Genomic DNA, 16,865 nt, shown 5'->3' on the forward strand with positions numbered 1-16,865 from the left:
CGCTGTGCTTATATCAAACCAAACTGACTCAACAGTGCACTGTTCATCTATATCAACTGGATGCATTTGTTTTGATTTTATGTTTTTCTTAATTAACAGCATAACACCTCCTCCCTTTCTATCCTGTCTATCCTTTCTGTACACATTGTACTCCCCAAATTCCAGTTCAGCATTTCTTATATCTGTGTGATACCACGTCTCTGCTATCCCACCAATATCCACCTTTGATGTCTTGACCGACACTTCAAATTCATCAAATTTATTTACTATACTTCTAGCATTGGTATACATGCAAGCATACATGCTCCTACTCCTATTCTTAGTTACCCTAACACATCCCATATACTCACCTATTTCAGGATGACTGCCATCCGTTCCTGAAACCCCCAACACCCCACGCTCCAGGTCGCTACTTATTCTAATAGAAGTTGTGCAAGAATCACCTTAACCTCTGCCTACGGGTACTGTTAAACAATTAGTCCTTGTATACCCCCAAGCTAGCAGTTTTCTGACCCACCAAACACTGCCTCGATAGCATCAGCAAATATTCTTGCACCCTTTCTATTTAAGTGTATCCCATCCCTATAGAAGCAGTCTCTCCTGTTAACAAGTACAGTCCAGGTTGAAAAAAATTCTACCCCTTGAGCCTTGCACATTCTTTCCAGGGCCAAATTGATCGACAAGGCTCTCATCATATACTCCCTTCTGTCGTGTCTGGGCAGAATTGCAGACACTTTCAAATTCAACCCTAATTCTCGGCTTTTGTTCAACAGTGACCTGTACTTGTTAAGTAATTCTGCCGGTCTCCTTCTCCTAATATCATTAGTGCCAACGTGTACAACTGTATCACCTTTTGTGCCCTTAAAAGATGATATCCGCTCTACGTCTTCAACCTTTGCTCCAGGTTACGCCTTCAACCTTTGCTCAACCTTTGCTCTTCAACCTTTTATCCTGTTTCACCTATCCTTTTTACAAAGCATGTTTCCCATTTCCCTGACAATAGAGTCTCCAACAACTACTAGTTCCTGAGGGACCAGCGCATTCTGCCTTGGTGGCTGCCGCTGTGTTCCGTGATGACCAAGTGCAAGCTCTGGCGTTGATGTGGGCAGCCGAGAGCCTGATGGGCCTCTCAATTTAGATCTTTCGAGGGCATCCATCCTTCAAACTCTCATATAGGCCCACAACAACGCTGAGTTGTCGCCTGATTTCCTTACACTCCTTACATCGCATGCACACACACAAAGACATTCCCCATGGCAATGTCATGTTCCGTTCCAGAGAGTTCGGCAAACATTTCACAAGTTGCACATTTTTTTAGGCTGTGATGCGTTGGAGAATCGTCCCCCTCAGTTCTCCCCCGAGTCACAGCACTCCTGCCACTTTGTGCCCGTTGCTTTGCTGCTCTAGTTTGGGGCATGATACTTTAAATTAATAAAATCAATAAATTAAATTAATTAAATGTCAATACTACACTATCTAATAGAAACAGTGAAGCGTAATACTCTATAAATTATACGTTAGAGCTACCTAACTACTTCAATTAAAAATTTGAATTCCCTACCACTATATATAAAAACAATGGCTGCAAGATCCGAACGAAATAACGGTTATTAAGTATTATGTATATCTACAAAAACTGTGTATCTAAATTAAAATAAAAATAACCAGCGTAACTATAACTATAAGACTACGTATTAAGTACAATATAAAATAACAATTATGTAAATAAAAAGGCAAACACTTATCATTTTTTTCGGAGCCTGCAACTGACAGCTGTAATTTTTAAAGAGAGTCAGCGCCCTCTTTGATGAAGGTATATGTTGAAAGCTTAATGTTGAAGTTTGCAGATGATACAAAGGTTGGCAGAGTTGTTAATGACGTTAATGGCAGTGTGCTACTGCAACAGGATTTAGAAAATTTGAGCAGATGAGCTGAGAAGTGGCAACTGAAGTTTAACATTGACAAATGCAAAGTACTGCATGTGGGTTGAAGTAACCCCACAGTAACATACCAACTGTGTGGTACTAAACTTAGGTTGGTAGAAAATAAAAAAAGATCTGGGGGTAATTGTGCAGTCAGATATGAAGTTTTCTGAGCAGGTCATTCGGTGTTGTCTATGACATACAGGAATTTTGCTAGTAGGGAAAAGGAGGTGATTAGGGATATCCCTTTGTATAAGGCAATGGTCGGACCACGCCTTGTGTACTGTGTACAATCTGGAGGCCTCATTTTAGGAACAATATAGAGTTGCTTGAACAACTACAGAGAAGGGCAACAAGATTGGTAAGGGGGAATGAAGAGGTTCTCTTACCAAGAGAGACTTAAGTTCTGCAAATTGTAATATGTGGAGACTAGGCACCTGCAAGGTGATCTGATTGAGGTGTATAAAGTCTTGAATGGGTTGAGTAGGCTCAATTCTCATGCAATCCTTCCTTTGCTCAGATTACGAACGTGAGGGGACATAAATTAAAATTGAGGAAAGACAGTGATAGAATATATGTGTGGAAATGTGCCTTTAGCCAGCGGGTTGTTGATTGTTGGAACAAACTTCCGTCTGTCGTGGAAGTGGATAGCTTAAATAAATATAAGGCTGAACTAGAAAAACATTTGGAGTGACCGGATGGGTGAGATGGTAAGGTTTTTATTTTGGCTGATGCTACCTTAGTTTGGTTTCTTGCATCATATGCCTCTTCTAATGTTAATGCATATCTTAACCTCAGATTTTCAAGTGCATAATCAGACATGATCTGAGTAACCATAATTAATATTTTCAAAACAATTTTATTGCAAATTTTTTATAATTTTTTATTCATATTTTCATATATCTTATCTTTCATTTTTATTTTTAACTAACACAATAATAATTGAACTGCTTGCTGGCAGAGGTTTTGTGTGTTTACACATCTTGATTGTGAGTTTTTCGAAATCTTGATAGTTTGTGAGCACAGTAAAAATTAGTTCTATCAGGTGTTGGTCTGTTAGCTGTGCATGCTTTGATTTTATGAATTTCATTGTTGAAATATGATGCAGGAAAATTCACAGCAGTACAGTTTATTGAAAATTTCTGATGGAGATACTTTGATTCTGGAAGAAGTTAACAAAATTTCTATTGCAGATTGTGATGATTTATGGTGCATATTTATGATGAGCCTCCTAAAATTCCATTTTTCCATCAGATGTTTCAGGAAGTGGAGTTATGGGAATCAAAAAACTGTCACTGATTACATCACTCTCAAATGAATTTATAAGGCAGGCAGTACACGATGTGAACTTCTTCACATCATCAAATCTAACTTTGAAATTTTAAATAATAATAACTAGGGGGCTTTGCCCCCTGCTTGCTTTGCTCTCCCACCTCGCACACACTTTTCTACATAAAATGTAGAGGTATACAGAGTAAGTCAAATCTTTTCTATGTAAAAGACACAACTGTCGAAATGCACTGGTCGATATCTAATCAGGAAGTGGCCTATGTAATTATTTACCTGTGCATTTGTAGTGTGCGGGCATTCTCAAGGTCGAATAAATATCCTGGTAAAATTCCTAGAACGGTGTACACCCTCCAACATGGCGGCAAGCAAAACAGCAGGAAAGCAGTGATTGACAAGTTGTCACCCCCATATTTCGACAAACAGACAGGAACAAAGCAGTGAACAGCAGATGCCACTGCTTTCCTCGCCCACTGTCCTAGGTTGATATGCCTATGGTGTTTTCCCCCACATTTGCCGCTGTTTTTAAATCTGGAACTTGTTTTCCCATTTTAAAACAGCGGCAAATGTGGGGGAAAACACCCTAAGCCCTCCCACCTCGACAACACAAAACAATCAGAAAAGGGAGGCGCTTCACCTGTCAATTATCGCCATCTTCCTTGCTTTCATTGAAGTACCTGCCAGTGTATGCTGTACTGGGCTTCAGCCAATATCACTATGTAATTATTTACCTGCGTTCACATAGGTCACTAAGGAAAAGGCCTTTTACTTAGGGTTCCATAATACATGAGGAATATTGTTGCATTCGAAAGAGCAGGACTAAAATATTTAACTGAAATGTTTACAAACTATACAAATATTTAAAATATTTACAAAATACTAAACTACAGTATTTACAAATATACAATATTCATTAATATACAAAAACCGTTACAATGGAACATCAAATGTTAGACAGTGAATCACATGCACAAGGTTGGTGAATGTTATGGAGACAGTTGTCAATAATTAATTGCATTTGTAGTGATGTAATTGCCTCACCCTCTTCTCCCATTGGCTTGAATAAATATCACTAGGAGGAAAACTTTTTTTAATGTACAGATAGATTTACCTCAATATTCTACAGGTTTTCAGTTTTGGTTTTAATTTCAGAGAATGTATTTTTCAGACAGAGAAAGTGATTAACATTTTTTGTGATCATGTCATTTTGAAATAGTTGTGTTATTTATTTATTTATTTTTTTTTTGAAAGCTGAAAATTATCTGAATTAGGCCAGAAATAATTTTATCCTTTCCCTATAGTGCTACAGTGAAATTATAAATATTGCATTATATTGGTCAAAAACACCAAATCTTATATCTGTTCATCATCTCCCAATTGTGGATGGTATAATCCTTTTATCTGAGCAAACATAGGAGATAGGTCTGAATAAGTCAACAAACCAGCTTAAAACATTATAGGATGATAACCCCCAAAAGGTCATAGAAAGATATGTTATTAGGATAGGCTTCAAGATGCAGCCCTCAAGAAAAGTTTTGAATTGGTAATGGTTTTATGCATTTGTGCAGATATAAATGACAATTTGTAGAAGTGTTTTCATGACATTGTCATATTGAAATATTTAGCTATGATATGTTCACAGTGAATGATTCATTGAACAGATAGAAACTATAATTCTTGGATTGTATTTTAAGATTTCGACCAGAACTACATTTTTACTTAACATTGCGGGTGCTCCATGGGTTTCCACAAGATTTTTTAGTGGTATGCCAGCACAACAGCCAGTATTTCATGGTACTTCAACTAGTATTTGGTGTTGAAATCACGTGAATTCTTGATATCGATGAACATCACGAGTTTGCTTCTTTTTTTTTTTAAGTGCTACCAAATCTAGCATTTCTTCTTTCACAATTACATCTATGCAAACAAACAGAGCAGCTATGGATTATCTTGAATATCTGTGGCTTTGTTAAAAGCTAAACTGAATGCACCGCAGCTTTTTAAATTATTTTTCAACTTCCTTTCAAAATTCTTAATTGATTTCGGAAATACACTGCCCTGTTGTGTGATGCAAAAATGGAATTTGTGTTATTAATCTGTCAAGTTGTTATTACACTAACCAACAATTTTAAACTTTTTTTTTTTGATAACATGAACAAAATAAACTGATTTTGACTAAATCGCATGTGCTGAAAATGAAAATGACAGTAGAAAGTTCATAGCACACATTTTCATGTTATGGCTTCTTGCTCCTTTTTACCAAAAATTGTGAATTTTTACTTATCTAAATGTACTTGACTACTTTCCTTGTAAATTAATTACTTGAAATAGAAATGACAACCAGTAAACATTCCAAATGGATAAAAAATAACATATTTAAACTTTATAAACACCTATTTGGACATAAGTAAGCAATTAACCCACAAAAGTGGAGGCAAAAATAGGAAATTGTACTACTTACAGTTATTTTTTCCTCTTATGAGTAGAATAGTCCTCTCTTATCAGAAACCAGCAATAGTCACCCATCATTGCCGGATCCCATCGTCCTTGATACCTCTACTCCATAGTGTGGATATCTTGGTGGAGTCATTCCCCCTGCTCGCCGCTGACAGATCCCAAGTTGTCCAGAAAGAAGTCCAGATGCGAGTATAGGAAGTGTACATTCACATCCTAATTTCGATAGTTATGCACCAATTCTTCTTTCAACTCTTTATAGTTCTCTACTTTTTTATTCCCTAAAAAACCCGCTAACGGTTCTGAAGGATTTCCATGCAGCTAATTCAGTGATGTTAAGTTTAGTTTCAAAGATTTCATCCTTTAAAATCCGTGTAATTTGTGGGCCTATGAATATACCCTCCTTCAACTTTTCATCACTAATTTTTGGAATCTGGCTTTTTAAGTACTCAAAATGTTCACTATTTTTTCCCAGGGCTTTTACAAAATTTTTTATGAGACCCAACTTAATGTGCAAAGGTGAGAGAAGCACCATTTCAGGTTTCACTAAAGGCATGCATTTGATGTTGAGTTTCCCGGGAACGTCTTCTTCTCTGATGGGCTATTCCTTCACAATATAATGATGTTCCACTGCTATACTATCCCATAAACACGGGAAACAACAATACTTAGTAAAACCACCCTGTAGTCCAAGCAACAAAGTGATTACTTTTGAATCACTGCAGTTTTTCCAACAATATTTCTTATAGTTTAAGGCATTCAATAGCACTTACATGCTATCATAGCTTTCTTTCATAGCCACTGAATGAACCACTGGGACAGAAGGTTTGATATTATCATTGTGTAGCAAAACTGCTTTTAAACTGAGTTTAGAAGAATCAATGAATAATCTCCAGTCTTCGGGATTGTGTTCAAACCCTAGTTCATCCATCAATCCATTTTTTTCTTTGCAGACACAAAGAGAGCCATCCAGTTGATAATAACCCCCCCCCCAAACTTTTCAATTTGTTTCTAAACACAGAAATCCTTGTGGTTTTTTCCAGCAAATTCCACTATTTCAACCTAGATCCTAATAGCTCAGCCTGTTTCTTTGAAAGATTTAAATCCCTAACCAAATCATTAAGTTCACTTTGCTCAATTAAGTATGGGGTTTTGTCATTTTCAGGATTGTAACTCGGATCGTAACATTTAGGGGGCAGGTATGGGCTCTAGTGACTCTTGCATTTCTTCCAGAATAGCAATTTCTTCGCAACTAGGTGGAAGAATAAGGAATTCGGGTGTGTGCGGCAATGGTGTTATTGTGAACAGAAGGTTGGGTATTTTATTTTAATTATTTTTCCTTGAAAACCCCTTAGTATTTGTGAGGCAGAAACAGCAATCTTCGAGATGACTTGTTGGTTCTCACCAGATCATTGGAACAGCGAAAAGCATTTCAGAATCGTTTCCCTTCATCCGTTCAGTCAGATTTATATACACATTATACAGCACATATACAGTGCCCACCTTTTATCCTGATCACCCACATGACAACCAAAATAAAAACGATAAGCTTGTTTCACCTTCTCTGTGATTGATCGACATTGCGACTTCACTGTAAATTGTCCACAAACATAGAAAAAACTGTTTGGCAAATTAATGCACGCATTGTGTTTTTGCCCCATTTCATGAGTTTTCAAGACTAAAACTGAACTTTAAAACACCACAATCTACCACTAGATCTTACAAATTGAAACTAACCCCAAAAATGTACATTTAAGGACTAAAGGCAGCTTGTAAACAAGTAGTCTTTCACAGAGGCATCTGGACACCAGAAATATAGTAATGTCCAAAGGCCACTCCTCGGGGCCATAAAACTAAAAAGCGGTATTAGTATACCATTAAACGACACAGATATGTCTCTTTTGTTACAATAGAAAGATACAGAGTGTGATGTTGGACTATTTTGTTGATTTTGAAGCTATTTTACTTTTTTTAAAACTGTTTTTGCATTTTTCTAAAAAATGTGACATGATAGAAACTTTTTACTGTCATGCGTAATCAGCAATTAACATAAAAAGTTTACCAGTGTTAGCAAAACCTCGTTGAACAGTGGTATTAGATCTAAAATTTTAATAACTTTCTCCATATTCTCAATGAATTATTCTTCAGTGTATGGACTTTTAGCACAAGCAATGTTCTATGATATGATGAAATTGCTGTCAGCTGTGGTATTAGCATCCTTGCTAAAGATAGTAATGGCTGCTGATTACATAGGTCAGATTTTAAAGAATTAAGCTTGTTTGTCCATAATTTTGAATGAAGTGGATAAAATGTCCTTACAAGAAAAATCATGCACAGGAATTGGATACTATGATGTGGTTACAAAGAAACTGGATGCAAAAGATAATTTGATATATACTTGGATTTCAGGAAATTGTCACACATGGAAGATTGCTGTACAAAATGTAGCATTGAGAGTAAGGGCAAGTTTCTGCTGTGGATAAAGGGATGGTTGAATGGGAGAAGACAGAGTTGTAATCAGAGGACACTGCTCTTTGTGGACTAATGTTATTAATGGAGTTCCCCAGGGTTCAGCGTTGGACCCATTGTTGTTTTCTACATTTATCAATGATATTAATGAAGATTCATTGAACTTTTTGTCCAGGTGTGTATTCCGTAATCGAGTGGTCAGGAGTGGGAGTGCAGTAGCACACGCTCTTTGAGTAGACCGGGGTTCAAGCCCCTGACTGCTGAATACGGTCGATCTGCCAACCCGCACTGGACCAGCGTGGCAGATTATGGTCCATTTCCCTCAGCATGAATTGCTGAGGAGGCTTCCATCCTGCAGTGGGTTGATAATGGCTGCACTTTATCTTTTACTGCAACATGATCTATAAAAGTTAGGTAAATGGGCTGAGAAGTGGCAATTGAAGTTTAACATTGACAAATACAAAGTACTGCATATGGCAGCAGTAACCCCAAAGTAAAGTACCAACTGTGTGGTACTACACTCAGGTTAGTGGAGAATGAAAAGGACCTGGGGAGTAATTATGCACTCAGATATGAAGTTCTCCTGAGCAGTGCAGGCAGGCTGCCAGGACAGCTCATGGGGTTTTGTCAATGATATACAGGAATTTTGCTAGCAGGGGTAAGGAGGCGATTATCCCTTTTTAAGGCAATGGTCAGGCCACACCTTGAGTACTGCATACAGGTTTGGAGGCATAGTTTTAGGAAAGATATAGAGCTGTTGGATCATTTCAGCAGCTCTATATCCTTCAGAGAATTGCAACGAGATTGGTGAGAGGAACAAAGGGTGCCCTTACCACGAAAGGCTTCAGTTCTGCAAATTGCAGTGTCTCGAGACTAGGCACCTGCAGGGTGATCTGATCGAGGTGTATAAGGCTTTGAATTGTTTGAGCAAGTTTAATGCTGATGGGATTCTTCCTGTTGCCCAGATTACGCACTTGAGGGGGCATAAATTCAAATCGAGGAAAGATGGTTGCAAAATAAATATTCCTTTAGCCAGTGAGTGGTTGATTGATGGAACAAACCTTCCATCTGTCGTCCTGGAAGTTGACAACTTAAATTCAAGGAAGTACTAGACAAACTTTTGGAGGGAATGGATAGGTGAAATGGGAAGTGTTTTTTTTTTTTTTTTTAATTGATGCTGTATAAGCTTGCTTTCTTGCCACCTATGCCACTACTAATGCTAATGAGTGAGTGATACAATGCAGAAGAGACAGTGGTTTCCCACATTTATCAGTGAATGCAAAACCTTCCCATTCAGACTTAAAACTTCAGTTTTTTTTTTATCTTGTTTTGTTATCTGATGTCATATTAACAATTAATTTTACATCATTTATATGATCTGTTATGAAATGTGATCAACTGATATTTCATAAAATCTGAAAAAAATATTCTAAAAATATCAGAAAAATTTTTTGCTTAAAATCAATAGTAATTTGTTATAAATTTGGTAGGAAAAGTACCTTGAAATAATTTGTAATCACTAGATGCGTTGTTACCACACAAAACAAGGTGATAGATCAAATTAATGTAAAACAGATGCTTATCATAACAAGTCTGACAAGTGTGGACGAGCAATAGCAATGATAACTACGTAGGTGAGAGTAGCTCACAGTGTGGAATCATGAAGGACTAAAGTAGTTAACATATATGGCAGCACAAGCATCAAGTTTTATGCAATTCATTTATTTATAAATGTTTTATACTCAAACTAAATTTAAAATTATTGACTCATATTGTTGCTAGCCACATTTCAGGTATGAAAAGGTTGCATGATGCTCGCAAGCCACAATTTAGCAATGTCTGCTATATTGAATTATAAAAACACGTTATACCTTTAATAACAGCAGCCCTGTTATCCAAACAAAAAAAATATTTTTTTTTTCTGAACACAGAAAAAGAAATTAGAAATTGAATGTCAAAACAAAATTGGAAATAAAATAAGCAAGCTGGTATGTAGGCATATTTTGTACACCAACATGGAGAGCTAGAGCTCCACTTAAAAAATAATGAATGATGTAGACTGAAACTGAAAAACATACTGAAGGCATACTAAGATTCACATTGTTGTCATTCTAATAGACAGTTAATTTTTAAGTTAATTTTTTTTTTGATGAATAGGTTCAACATCACACGCTTGCTGGGCGGAGGGAAATAATAAAACATTTTTAACACAAGTTTTTATTTAGAAATATAATTAGAAATATAAAAGAAATATAAATATAATGAATGAAAATTATTTTTAAATTTAATTTTCATTCATTTACATAGCTGTTCTCTGTAATTTAGAATTTACTCGCCGTGTTCCTCTCAAAAAACATCATTAAGATGTTTTTTGAGAGGACCAAAATTTTACTTTTAAAAAACATCCTAATGATGTTTTTTGCTGCATAATAAAAATTTTTATGTTGGCAGATGGAAGAAGAATGAATATCCAACAAATCAAACATCATTCAGTAATCGCCTTTTTTGACCAAAGAGGACAGAAATGCTAAAGAAATCCATGAAAGAATGACTAATGGTTGGGGAATTATCACCCAGTTATGCTGCTGTTGCAAGATGGTCAATGGAGTTCAAAACCAGAATGGGAATCAGTTGATTATCCAAGGTCTAGTCAGCCATGTGAAGCAGTCAGTTCTGAAACAATTGGAATCATTGAACTAAAATTTTAGAAAACAGAATTGAAATGTCTGAACTTGAAAAAAGTACAGCCAGTCCTCGTGTAGCACAATAGTTGTGTTCCTAGAAACCCTCGTGCAATGCAAAATCGTGCAATATAAATAACAGGCCCTATGGGAAAAATAGAGTTAGGTGCCGACCACCCAAGATTGAACACACATTTGTAACCAAAACATTACCAAAAACAATAAATGATCGTAATAAAATATTTACTTATTTTATTATGACTATTACTTAATAAAATATTGCTAATTCTTTTGCTTCTGTCGTAAGCAAACTTGTTTTTTGTTTGATTTTCTATCGAAACATATGACAGCTGTTTCATCTCTTCCAGTTCCTTGTGTCTTAATCTAATGGATTTTAATTACACTTTGAGTTGTTCCTGCTATGAAAGTTGTTTTTATTTTCTTTGTAATTCTCGATGTTGCCTTATTTAGGGCTTTAGCACATGCAATATCACATTTTCTTTCATTTCGCTCAAATCGTTTCACAATTTCATATTTTTTCTCTATCAAGGCTGTTGTTATTGTTGTTGTTATTTGGTTTTTAGGAGCATTAGCAACTAAGGCCATATTGCTCCGGGATATGCGGTGGTCATTCCCTGAATGACCTTTCCGCATCCTCCGTATTTGGTGGTGACGGGCTCGAACCCCGGTCTAATCAAGAAGCGTGTGCTACGCACTGCTGCTCCTTCCCACCTGGCTACGGAGGCGCCTCTATCAAGGCAGGTGGGCCATAAGCCTTACCAGGGAAGCCCTGGTGGGCTGGAGGTCAGTGTGATTTTGGCCATAAACGCTAGTATGAGGCCACTACAAATTTTCCCTGGTAAGAATTTTTGACCAAGTCCATCTCTGTCTGTCGATATTGCTTTTTTTTTTTCTCTCTGAATCTGTAGTGTCTTCACTAGGATGCTTCCTTTTAAGTATTTTACTCATTTTAAGGGAATATAGCACAATTACAGAATGAGGCACGCTTGATACACATAAACAAAACTGCGCGCCTGTAGTAACTGAATAAACAACACTGTAAAGGCACACTATTAACACCTCACTAGCTCACATTTTACTAAAGCACATTTCTGGAGGTCATTACCGTAAAACAATAAAAAATTTCCAGTTGCATTTCTGCTAGTGGAATCTTATAAACTGGTAGTAAACTCGATCTAATTACATTTGCGATAATACCGATAGCTGGAGTTGTGTGGGTTTTTATGTTATTCCGGTGAAATGTGTTTCACTTTCACTGATATAAAAAACATAAATACATTTTCAGAATCTTCTCTTCATTCCTATTGTGTTGCATTCAGTTGGGTTGATTCCCCATTTGACTGCCATTTCTTGTAAACGTAAAGGCGAATCGGGCATAAGTGAATTCGGTTCGTGTTATATACGATATCGTTTCCCTATTTATAAATAGTGTATGATCAAATTCGTGTAGTGTAAACATGTGTTATACGAGGACTGACTGTACTTAACATTTCCCATGGAAGCATTTTAACAATAATACACGAGCATTTGGGAATGTCCAAAGTTTGTGCACGTTTGGTTCCCAGAAACCTTACCATTCGTGACAAACATCAGTGTGGAGTCATCAAAAAAGAATTTTTAATTAATTCTTGCTAATCCAGATAGATTTTTATCCCATTTGTCGACTGATGATGATACTTGGCTATGTTTTTATGATCCTGAATCCAAATTAAAAGCATGCAGTGGAAGCACAAGAGATCTCCAACCCCGAAAAAAGTTTCGAACCCAAACATTAGCTGAGAAAGCGTTGGTCTTAATTTTCGGGATACAAAAGAATTGTTAATTGTGATTACCCTGCACATAAAATCATAATAATGAAAGAATATTATGCCAACCTTATTCCAAAGTTTAAAGCTGCACTTTAGGAAAAAAGACAAGGAAAGTTGGGTTATTGGGTTTGCTTCTCCACAACAATGAACCATTCACAAAGAATGGGTTGAAACATGCTATAATTCACGAATGTAGATTTGAACAATTAACCCCCTCCCCACTTCTGTACAGCCCAAATGACTATTATTTGTTCAAAAATCTCAGATCTCATCTTTATGGAACTCATTTAAAGATGAGATCTGAGATTCTTAGATAAAAGCATCTATGGAAGCCTGTTTTGATACCCACCTAGAAGTTTTTTTTTTTTTTTTTTTTTTTTTTTCAGGGATTAAACTCTGCAGATTATTGGAAATACATTGGAAAAAAATAATAATAATAGAATTCTTTTTTGCCAATGTCTTTTATACTCTACTCTCAGAGCTTTTTGATCACCTTTCATATATATTTGTTTTACAAGATATTGCAAAATGTATGTGATTTACAAGATTTTCAAGATAAATTTTAAGATTTTTTTTTGCATTATTTTAACCACTGGAACATATATTCAAAAATTAAAAGAATTATTTGTATTACTTATTTTTTTTCACATTTGCCTTATTTCAACTATGATGTTTTGTTTATAAAAAAACAGTACTAAATATTTTTTGAAACAGTTTTTTTCCTTTATGTGTATGTTGAATATTCAAACATTCAGTATTTAACTTAAATACTACTTTTTTTTTACCTTCATTATAGCCAAGTTATGCTTCCATCAATGAGATTTCAACAATTCTAAAAAAACTGAGAGATGTAAGTAGTTAAAGTTTAAAAGTGTATTTTTTTAAATAATTTGCCTGAAAGTATTTCTTAAATGATTCCAATTTTATTAACTTTACTTATAGGATATAAAAAAAAATACTGCTGCATTGCCTTTAAGGAAAAAAATGGAGTGTGAAGCAAACATAAATAATGTAGCGGCTCAAGAAAAACGTCTTAGACAAATCTATCATCAGAAAATTTTAGAACCCCAAGTAAGACTTCATTAATTTACTGATATATATAATTTTTAAATTTAAATTTTAAATATATGCTTAAAATTACTTTTATATTTTTTTGCTAGCTCTGTAATGGAAACTCTCAATGTCATTAGTCTTCATTCTCTTAAATAGTGCATTCACAAAAATTAAATATAGCCCTTTAACTATTCTTGTTTAGTTTGAAAAACAGGTAAATCAGTTTCATCTAATAAGGCAGATTTAAAACTATCAAATTATGACACATGTTCAATTGATTATATTATACTTTACTCACATGCCCACCAAAAGTTCAATTATGAACGCAAACCCTAGTGGGGTATACATTCAACCTCTCACATTTGCCCACACAACAGCACTTTTTAATCACACATAAATTTTGTTTAACTTTCAGTATTTTTATTTGTCAACTTTGTGTTCTTCCTCATCCCCCATATTCAATTCTTGTTTTTTTTGGAAAGATGAAGTTTTCACTTCTTTCCAAAATACAAAATCTTTGGTTTCATTTTTTTCTTTAGATATACAACACTTTATACTTTATCACATTCAGTGAAAATGCACTGGCAAGGCAGTTTCACAGATTCCATAGTAACCTGACTTCCAAGATTACTTTGTGTTGGCAGTGCTAAACATTAACCATCAGTTATTTTTTACTTAATTTTTTTACCTGAATTTAATTTTGGATTGAAGAAATAAATGCCATATTTCTTGAAAGGTCACACATGAAAGTTTTTAATTAATATTATTGATACTTATATTATTAAATAATTAATAGAAATTTGTAGGTATTAACAGTACATATTTTTTTATTTAAAGGTATATGGCTAACAATGAAAATTTTTGTCTTTTGAAAAACTATATTCAGGAATTTTAAGTTTTATTACTTTTTTTAAAATGAAAATTTTTCTTTAAGTAAAAAAATTTAAAAAAAGTATTTTTTTATTAAAAATTTGTAAACAAAGGCAAAGAAAAAAGGAACAGTTCACCTCTCCATTCCCAGCAATTATCTGATGCTTCCTATGTACTTTAACAACACCCGATGGAAGTTTATTCCTTCAATTAGTTACTCTCCAGCTGAAAGCTAATTTTTGCACATCTGTCCTGCAGTCACCCATTTTCAATTTAAGGTTATATCCCCCTATATGTGTTGTCTGAGAAAGAGTAAAGATGCCATTATCATTTAACTCAATCCATTTAAAGCCTTAAACACTTCACTCGCATCTTTAACACTTCAATTGGAAACAAAGCACTCCTCACAGGTGCTTAGTTTCAGAAGATGCAGTTTGCAGAACTGAAGTCTTTCCTTGTACTATTATCCTTTTGTGTCCTTGACTAATCTTGTTTGCTCTTCTTTGCACCATTCAACAATTCTACGTCCTTCTTAAAATGAGACTCTCAGACCTGTATGCAGTACTCAAGATGTGACCTAACCATTGCTTTATACAATGGGGTAATCACCTACTTATCCCTGCTGGCAAAATTTTTGTATATCATTGAAAGGATCCTATATGCAAAGGATCCTGCTGCCCATATACAATACTTTACATTTATCATTGTTAAACTGGCACCTCCGTAGCCAGGTGGGCAGGAGCAGCAGTGCGTAGCACACGCTTCTTGATTAGACCGGGGTTCGAGCCCATGACCACCAAATACAGAGGATGCGGAAAGGTCAGGGAATGATCACCACATTCCCTGGAGCAATATGGCCTTGGTTGCTAATGCTCCTAAAAACCAAATAACATACAACAACAAATAACATTGTTAAACTGATTTTTCTAGGCCCTTGTTGCAGAAGTATATCTTGATTCCTGTCATTAACTATCTTGCCAACTTTTGTATTATCTGCAAACCAAGTGAATAAGCTTGATATGTACCTTTATCAGTATTGTTAATGATAACATAAAAAAAAAAAGGAAATAAACTTTTATTTATTAATAAAACATCTTTGCATTATGCAGAAATATTAATACAAAAAAATACAAAGTGGATAAAACTTAAATAATAAAATTATTATTTTTTTTATTTCATCCTTGGCTTCTCTGTGCACAAAATCAGCAGTAGTTATCTATCACGGCTGATCTCACCATCGTGCTCAAAAAATCCAGGTGCAAATGTAAAAAAGTGTATTTTAAGAGATACCCAGCATCTAAATTTTTATAGTTGCACAATATTTCTTCTATCCAAGTTTGTAGGTTTCTTCTTTTTTATTACCTAAAAAATGAGAAATTAAAAGGCCATGCGTCTGTGCTTTTTTTTTTTGAAACTGGTATGTAGTTATCTAATTGTGGTCCAATAAAGATTTCTTCTTTGAGTTTTGCATCACTTAATTTTGGAAAATTTTCCTTTAAATCGTAAAAAAAGTAAAATTTTTCTTAAAATGGTTATTTTCTTCATTAAATCAGCTTTATATGCAACAGAGAGAGAAGTACCAAGGTACATATTCTTCAACATTACTCCAGCGACAAACATTTCCTTTCTCATGCTTATTAATCCTTGACAATGACAGTTGTATTATTCAACTATCCCATAAGCAGAGGATATAGTAATATTTGGTAATATTTTGTGTGCAATGTGCACATTTCAATCACTTTAGCAAATAGTGATGATATATGATTTAAAAAAAAAAAAAATAGCAAAAGCAGTGACTTTTATGTATCCACTACATTGCCCATTTGTTTCTCCAGTCCACACACAGCAACAAACATAATATCCAGTGCTTCAGCTATAATAAATGATAGATGGATAGCCGATGTGATATGTATGAAAAATCGAATAATAATTGTTGAATTTCTATTGCTCTCATTTTAATGAAATTTGGGAAGATTGACAAATTGTTATATTAAGAGCCAAATATAAAAATTTCATGAAAATCTACCTGCCAGGAATCAAGTTATTAATAAAATAAGCACAGAAAAAGAAATAATAACTGCTGGATTTCTATTGGTCCATCTTTAATGAAATTTGGGATAGCTTGACAAATTTTTCTAAGAGAGCCAAATACAAAATTTTAGAAAAATACATCCATTAGGAGTGAAGCTATTACATGTAGATGGATAGATGGACGGACATAGTAAAGGTAATAGGCACTTTATGCATATATGCTAATGTACCTTAAGCAAGGTGATTTTTATATTTAATTGCAATGCACA

The 16,865-nt window shown here is 34.9% G+C and overlaps 1 protein-coding gene across 2 annotated transcripts in view; it reads left to right on the top strand.

The window, feature by feature from the left end:
• Positions 1–16,865, top strand: part of LOC150079536 (alanine--tRNA ligase, cytoplasmic-like) — a 292,244-nt gene that overhangs the window by 219,145 nt on the left and 56,234 nt on the right. For both annotated transcript variants that reach the window (XM_090382564.1, XM_090382565.1), the window contains exons 18-19: positions 13,439–13,492; positions 13,585–13,713. In XM_090382564.1, the coding sequence (XP_090238690.1) occupies positions 13,439–13,492; positions 13,585–13,713 (183 nt within the window). The remainder of the gene's footprint in view (positions 1–13,438; positions 13,493–13,584; positions 13,714–16,865) is intronic.

The sequence above is a fragment of the Mastigoproctus giganteus genome, chromosome 10 (assembly GCF_048544385.1).
Source record: "Mastigoproctus giganteus isolate SK-2022 chromosome 10, ASM4854438v1, whole genome shotgun sequence".
Lineage (NCBI taxonomy): Eukaryota > Metazoa > Arthropoda > Arachnida > Uropygi > Thelyphonidae > Mastigoproctus > Mastigoproctus giganteus.